Source organism: Lynx rufus, unplaced genomic scaffold, assembly GCF_022079265.1.
Source record: "Lynx rufus isolate CCGP_SWC_20201006 ecotype Redwood Valley unplaced genomic scaffold, mLynRuf1.p SCAF_23, whole genome shotgun sequence".
NCBI lineage: Eukaryota > Metazoa > Chordata > Mammalia > Carnivora > Felidae > Lynx > Lynx rufus.
In genome coordinates, this window is record NW_025814838.1 from 2,205,313 (window position 1) to 2,213,525 (window position 8,213).

Consider the following 8,213-nt stretch of genomic DNA (forward strand, 5'->3'; position numbering starts at 1 on the left):
TTCTGAACAGCGTTGCCAAACTGCCCATGGAGAGAACGCACCCACTTGTCTTCAAGGTGATGGTAGTGCACAGCCAAGAATAATTGCAAGTCAGCTGCCGGGTTTGGGGGGTGTCTCTGGACCTGCTGCTATAAAGTCAGGCGGACCCATTTTATTTCACCACATTTAGGTTTCTTCGTCTCTTTGGTACCCAGGGATGCCACCAGCCCAGCTTGATTACGTTATCTGCCTTCAGCCTGGGAATCTCCAGATCCTTTGAGCCAAAAACACCTGCACATCCTTTGGGCTGTCCACGCTTTCCTGACTTGGCCAGTTTAACTCGTGGAGTTGGATGTGTTTTGGTGTCTTTCTCATTTTTTTTTTAATTTTGAGAGAGAGAGAGTATGGATGGAGGAAGGGCAGAGAGAGAGAGGGAGAGAGGAAATCCCAAGCACGCTCCACAGTGTCAGGGCAGAGCCCGATGCTGGGCTCGATTCTACGAACCGTGAGAGCATGACCTGAGCCGAAATCAAAGGTTGGATTCTTAACTGACCGAGCCACCCAGGCACCCCTCTTTCTCAGTCATTTTTGTTCAGGGTTCACTGCCTCTAGGAAACCTGCTGTGATCCTCTCCCAACTGTCCCCCACCCTCCTCACTCCCATTGGGTTGGGTACCTTCCTGAGAGCTCCCCAGCGCCCCCGGGGTTTACTCCGGGTTACGTGCGGATCACACTGGGTTGTAATAGGTGTGCCTGGCCATCTCCTGGAATGTCACGAAGGTACAGTCATACATAGAAAGAAAATAAACTTCCTCTTGGCCGATTACACGTATTTACCTGGAGACTAGAGAATGGGAAAACACACTTCAACTTTTCCCACTGAGTCACCTTCTGGGCCCTACAGGTCCATGCCATGGGTTCCCAAAAGTCCCTTCTCTCCTGGCCACCCTCCCTCTGTCTGCCCCGCTCCCCTGGGATCTGGGCTTTCTTCTAATAGCACCTGCAGGATCAAGGCCAGGAAACGTTCCTCCCTGGCTCCACGGAGAACGGTCACACTGCCTTCACAGTCTTCTGTGGGACTAGGGTTGGGGCTCTCAGTTCCCCCAGAGCACAGCACCAAGAAGCTGAAAAACCCACCGACCTTAAAAGAGCTTTGCGGATTCAACTGATCATTTATTGAGCACTGACTGTGTTCCAGGGACCGGGGATACAACAAGATAGATGAGATTCCTGCCTTCGTGAATGACGATAATAATAACAGCTCACATGTATTGACCACTTACTCTGTTCTGGGCATTGTTCTGCGCCTTGACACGAATTGGCCTTTTACTCCTTCTAACAATCCCACCAGGTAGGTATCATCGTTAATCTCATCTTACAGATGAGGAAACTGAGACACAGAGAGGCTAAATAACTTCTCTCGGGGCACAAAACGAACAGGTACAAGAACCAAGCTTTGGACCCAAGCAGAGCCTACTCCTTTAGCCACTAACTGAACCAAACCAGGATTGCATTCGAGTGGGGACATATCACGTAGAAGGAAACAAAGAAAAAAGGATATTTCCATCAGTGATCTCTATGGGGAAAGTATAATAAAATGAGGGTCATGGGGTAAAAATGGGGAATCCTTAGCACCCAGCCTGGTCCAAAGCAAGTCCTAATCATTCAAGGGGAAGGGAGGAGGGACAGGGAGGGCGGAAGGAAGGAATCCCTGACAGGTGCTTCCCTAGGCACGGCCGCCAAAAGCTTGCCAGTGTTTGGCCAGCCGTGCTGATCTAGAACCAGGCTGGAACCGGGGTCAGGTAGACCTCGGGAGGGATCCTTCACCACTCACCAGCCGCGTGACCTTGAGCAAGTTGCTCTCGGAGCTTCAATTTCCCTTCTCCAAAGATCGGAGGAAATAGCGGTCTACACTGTGCCGGCTCAGGACAAAGGCCTGTCGCACCTAGTGGTTCTGTCACCATCTTCCCCGTGCAGCTGAGCCAATGGAAAGTCAGAAGGGAGCCCAGGATCTCGCAGCTCGTACAAGGGCCTGGGCAGCTCGGGAATTTGGAGGGTGGGGGGTGTTCTTGGTAGTGACCACGACAGGGCGCAGACGTTTGTCCTGCTAGACAGTCATGAAGCTAAAACGCTCCTTTACGAGGACGTGAGGCTAGAACGTACTCCATCACATGCAGTGGTGAAGTCCCCTGCCTTGTAGGAACCGCGTATTTCCTCATTGTCTCCACCTTAATTTGCCTGCGTGTGGCATCTTGGTTTAAGGTTATTTTCCTCTGCCCCTGATCATCTGGTCTGTTAGTATTCGTGCGAAGGAAAAATTCTTCCCCTGTCCTTCAGAAGCTTCCAGCTGGACTAAGAATTGAATGGACATGAGACAGATAAACAACAGGAAAAAGCGAAGTTTTATTATGCCCGTCATGAAATTGAGACCTAACAAAAATGACCAAAGCAGGCAGTTTTTATCCTTTTCGACGAAGAGACCATAAATCCATGAGGAATTGAAAGGAGAAAGAGAACTTAACTTGGGGAGCTTTAATTTGTAAGCAATTCTAAACAGATTTTGGGCTGGGATAGGAAATGAGTAAAAAAATCACGGACATCTTGGCTCTAAATCTCCTATGCCTGGTGATCAGGGTGTCTCTTTACCTCCTTAACTTTCACCTGGGAGATTTATTTCCTGCTCTCAGCAACTGAGGAGGGTCTGCCCTTCTCACCACAGGTTGTCTCTGAAGTAACTTTTATTTTTTTTTTTATTTTTTTTTCAACGTTTTTTATTTATTTTTGGGACAGAGAGAGACAGAGCATGAACGGGGGAGGGGCAGAGAGAGAGGGAGACACAGAATCGGAAACAGGCTCCAGGCTCTGAGCCATCAGCCCAGAGCCCGACGCGGGGCTCGAACTCCCGGACCGCGAGATCGTGACCTGGCTGAAGTCGGACACTTAACCGACTGCGCCACCCAGGCGCCCCGAAGTAACTTTTATTTAAAATAATCAATATACGGGGCGCCTGGGTGGCTCAGTCGGTTAAGCGGCCGACTTCGGCTCAGGTCATGATCTCGCGGTCCGTGAGTTCGAGCCCCGAGTCGGGCTCTGTGTTGACAGCTCAGAGCCTGGAGCCTGTTTCAGATTCTGTGTCTCCCTCTCTCTGACCCTCCCCCGTTCATGCTCTGTCTCTCTCTGTCTCAAAAATAAATAAATGTTAAAAAAAATTAAAAAAAAAATAATCAATATGCTAGGGGTGCCTGGGTGGCTTCGTTGGTTACGCATTTGACTCTTGGTTTCAGCTCAGGTCACGAGCTCACCGTTCGTGGGTTCGAGCCCTGCATCGGGCTCTGCACTGACCGTGTGGGCCTGCTTGGGATTCTCTCTCTCCCTTTCTCTCTGCCTCTCCGCCCCTCTCTCTCTCAACAATAAACATTGAAAAAATAAAATAAAATAGCCAATATGCTGAAGCGGCACATTGTGGGGCGGCCTGCCCTCGGTCCGTCTGTGATTGTCCCAAGCTCTGTTTTATTCAGGTGACCTCACTTTCATTTCCTGGATGTTCAGGAATTCACATATCAACCAAACCTGAAAAACAAAAACTAAAGTTAATTCTAGAGAAACGGGAGCAGAAGTGCCTCTTCGTGTTAAACACAGAACGAGACTGGGTTATTACAGGGTTTTGGGGGAGGTAAAATTTAGGCAGCACTGAGAGGGAACGGTGTTTGAATGGGCTCACAGCAAGGTGGGCAAATGAGCAGAGAATTTAAACACCTGGCTAAGCCCGAGAAGGTCCTCAGCCCCGGCCCTGGGATTTGGCACATAAACCGCAGGGAAAGTGTGAGTGGGCCACCCCAGGTGTGGCCCTCTCTGGGTCAGCTCAACCCACGCGAGCAGATCCCTTCAGGCAAGTGTGGAACATTCCATCTTCATGCATTTCTTATCTGAATCCCTTCCTTTCGTTCATATTAAGTAGGCCCAAATGCCTGTTGACTCCGCAATGTCTTCTCCCTCAGCATTTCCATGGTTTGAAAGACATTATTGCAGCATAAGTGGGTTTCCTTTCACGTCGCCTTCCCATTACGGTGACGGCATCATTGAGTTGTTTGGAAATTGTGCGAATAACTCATAGGGAAGCTAAGACCGTAGGAGCGTGCCAGGCACTGTCGCAAGTGTCCTTCCCTGAGGTGTCTCATTCGATTCTCTCACCAACCCTGTGAAGTCAATGCAACGATTATCATCTTCATTTGTACAGAGGAGAAAACCGAGGCACAGAGAGGTTAAGTGACTGGTCTGGGGTCACCCAGGAAGTAGTGGACCAGAGGTTTGAATCCAGGGCAGCTGGCTCCAGAATCTGCACCCTGTTGGGTGAGGGAAACTACCTAGGGACCCACTCCATCACCACACCCCCCCCCCTTCCTAGCTCGGGATATGAAGGGGGCTTTCCAGATGTTTCTTATCAAAAAGGGGTGTTGGGTGTGTTCGGGGTGAGAACAGCTGACCTATTTCATGGAGTGTTCTTCATAATCTGCCACCAGGGTCCTGCGTCTAAGGCAGAATTGGGATGGGGTCAGCTGTGTGGCAGGGGGCAGGAGACGGACAGGAAGGAGTCGGCCAGGTGAGGCCCTCCGATCCCCACTGGCCATAATCCCAAGGATTGTTTATGCTCAGACTCTGCCTCTTTCCTCCTCCTCCCTGAGGGGCGGGGATCTCCTCTGTGGAAAAATACCCAGCTGGGCGAGCCCCAGTGAGAGGGAGGAGGCGAGGGGAAGGGGCTGGGACTCACAGGACCGACTCTTTTCCCCTCTCGTGATTGCTGTTTACTGGGTCGGGTTCTGGGAAAGGGCCAGATTGCATCAGACAGGGCCTGGGGAGGACACGTGGCCTTATAAGTTGGGGCCCGTGAACAGGGAGGTGTCAGGAAACCAGACACAAACAAAGCGTTGGGAGACGGCAGGGAGACAGCAAGGGAAAGTCAGGTGTGATGGCCACCTTCCCGCAAGCAGCCAGCCCGGCCCAGCAGCCCCCAGGTCCGGAGGACGAAGACCTCAGCCTGGATGAGTATGACCTCTATAACCTGGCTCCTTCTTACCTGGGTAAGGTCTGGCCCGGTCACCTTCCTGGTCCCTTACCTTCTACCCCCACCCCCCCCCCCCACTAGGATTCCTCCTTGGACTCCTCCCCACCCTCTAACCTGTTCCCTTGACCCCTCCAGTCACCCCTTCCAACCCCTCTTCCCCTTAGTGCTGTCCTGCTCAGCCCTGGGACCTCACAGGCCCCTAGAATTTGGGGGCGACAACAGATCATGGGGGCCCCTCATTTCACAGATGGGGAGACAGGGGTTACAAGTGCCCCAAAGCTATATGGTGACCACTCTCCAGTCCGCTTCCTCCAACCCGTGCTCTTTCCACCCCGCACTCCCAACCCCCTGCCTCTCCTTGGATGTATCAGGCCTCCGTCCACCTCACCTCGGTCTCTTGACTGGTTCCCAGGAGCAGGAGGTCGGAAAGGTCGCAGCAAGAGAGAAGCTGCCGCCAACACCAACCGCCCCAGCCCCGGTGGCCACGAGAGGAAGCTGGTGACCAAGCTTCAGAACACGGAGCGGAAAAAGCGAGGGGCACGGTCTTGAGGCAGAGCTGGAGGTAAAGAGTCAGGGGTAGAAGTCCCTCTGCCTCCAAAGGACATGCCTGAATGTGTGTGGTCAGGTGGGGAGCAAGGTTCCAAGAACTGTCGTCTCGGGGTGCCTGGGTGGCTCAGTCAGTTGGGTGTCTGGCTTCAGCTCAGGTCACGGTCTCGCAGTTCACGAGTTCAAGCCCCTCGTCGGGCTCCGTGCTGACAGCTCAGAACCTGGAGCCTGCTTCGGGTTCTGTGTCTCCTTCTCTCTCTGCCCCTCCCCTGCTCACACTCTGTCTCTCTCCCTCTCTCAAAAATAAACATTAAAAAATTAAAAAAGAAAAAAAAAGAACGATTGTCTCAACATAGAATAAAACGAGACACACATCGGACTCTGAGTTTCCTGGTGGCCAGAGCAAAAGGGGAAACACAGAACCTTTGCAATTGGAGGGAAATTTGGTTTACGGAGAGGGTAACAGAGGCCCAGAGAGGATAGGGTCCTTCTCTGGAGACCCAGAGCAAGTGACCGGGAGAGGAAGAGTTAGAACCCAGAATTAGAACTGTCACTCTCTTTCCTTGCCCCAGATGAGGCTACAGCACGGATACCACACAGCGATGGAGACAGGACTGCGGAGAATTGGCACCTGGGGGAGGGATCCAGGCCTGCCTGCCCTCCCACTCCACCCCGGGACTTACCCTACCTGACTAGGCTCTGAGGGGCCGCCAAGCCCCAGAAAAAGGACAAGCTAGGGGTGGGGAGCAAGACGAAGGGAATGGAGAGGCAGCGTCACGAAAAGTACCCCCCACCCTGAAGGAAAGACACCAAAGAAACTGGTTCTGCCACCCTGTTAAGGGTGGCAAGGACAATAAACAAAATTCAGCAGTTGCAGCTTGTGTGTGGAATTTTGTCCCCCCTCCCTCTGTGTGGTTTTGTTTGTTTCTTGTCCCTGCCTGCATATGTCTGCCTCTGCATGAGGCAAGAACCAACAAGAACGGTTTTTGTCTTGGGTTATATGTGTCTGGGAGAGGGCGTCCCCGGTTTGGTAGGGACGGGTAGAGGCCAGCCTGGCTGCTTTTGTTTTATTTTGGTGCGCAGAGGTTTTGGCAAATGTGCCTCTGTGGTCTCGTAGGAAATGCACGGAAACAGACCCTCCCCAGCTCCTCTCCCTTTTCAGAATAAACAATCTTACTGATCATGTCATTTTCATATAAAACCACCTTTTGAAATGACTGTTCTTTATGGTGCCGTCTGCAAAACGGAGAACACCGAGATTTAGAACATGAAGGGACTTGCCCCAGGTTACTCGGGGGCTGCTGTACTGAAGTCTCAAAACGGGATAGAAAGTTCTCTCTCTGTCACGTAGCAGCTCCAACAGTCAGTACTCTTGGGCTAAAATGACAACTTGACCACGTCAGGGATTCCAGCTACTTTGAACTCATTGTTCCGCCACGCTCCAAACATGGCTTCCACTTTGGGGTCCACACTCGCTGCTTCGGCGTCTGCCACCAATCAGATCTGCATCTCAACCCGTGGAAAGGGAGTGCGGGAAGCCACACCAATTCATTTTGAAGACCATGACCTAAAAGTAGAATACGTTACATCTGGCCAGAATTTAATCGCATGGCCACGCCCAACTACCGGAGAGGTTGGGAGACACAGTATTCAGGTGCTTAGCCACACGTTCGCCAAAACTTGGGGAGGGCGGGGGTGTGAATACTGGGGAAAAAACTGGCAAGAAACATTTTCCACCGGCAGACTCAGCACAAGGCAGGGGGGTGGGGTGGGGAGAAAAGCCCTAGGTCTGGTCCTGGGCAAAGCATTTTTCTTTTTCTCCTGCCTTTCCATATAAGCCCTAGGCTGCACAACTTGGAGGCAACTGTTCTTAGTTAGGGACCTAAGAATATGAACAGAGGAAGGCCTCAGCCCAGCACAGATCTGGTGTGTCAGCTTTAGAAAATCATGGCAACAGCCCCCAGGTAATTGGGCTACTACTCTGTGACAGGTGTTTTACAGGCACTGTTCCATTTAACCCTTACACTAATCCAATAGGCATAATGTTATTTGATCCTATTTTACAGACCAGAAAACCGAGGTTAAGAGAAGTTAAGTAATTTGCCCAAAGTCACACAGCCACAACTTGGAGGAGCTGGGATTTTGAACTTAGGTCCGTCTAATTTTTTTTTTTAATTTTTTTTTCAACGTTTATTTATTTTTGGGACAGAGAGAGACACAGCATGAACGGGGGAGGGGCAGAGAGAGAGGGAGACACAGAATCGGAAACAGGCTCCAGGTTCTGAGCCATCAGCCCAGAGCCTGACGCGGGGCTCGAACTCACGGACCGCGAGATCGTGACCTGGCTGAAGTCGGACGCTTAACCGACTGCGCCACCCAGGCGCCCCAGGTCCGTCTAATTTTTGAAGCCCGGGGTCTTTCCCTTTTTACTATATGCCTGAGGATAACCTGTACGACAATGTGGAATCCTAGATGTTAGTTCATTTCTGGTTAATTACTACTCCTTCTGAGCCTGTTTCTTTTCCTGTCAAAAGGTCTACTTCAAAGGAGAAAACAAAGGCTGCAAAGCGCTGTGTCTGTGGCCGAACGTGGCCACTCCCTGTCTTCTGGGTCCTTTGACACTTTGC

The 8,213-nt window shown here is 51.5% G+C and overlaps 1 protein-coding gene across 1 annotated transcript; it reads left to right on the top strand.

Annotated features, from left to right (window-relative positions):
- The first annotated feature begins 4,892 nt into the window (after positions 1-4,892).
- Positions 4,893-6,462, top strand: NUPR1 (nuclear protein 1, transcriptional regulator). The gene is made up of 3 exons (XM_047087528.1): positions 4,893-5,056; positions 5,453-5,602; positions 6,159-6,462. Exons 1-2 carry the CDS (start codon positions 4,945-4,947, stop codon positions 5,587-5,589), a joined length of 249 nt encoding a protein of 82 aa, XP_046943484.1. The 5' UTR covers positions 4,893-4,944; the 3' UTR covers positions 5,590-5,602; positions 6,159-6,462.
- Positions 6,463-8,213: the final 1,751 nt, after the last annotated feature.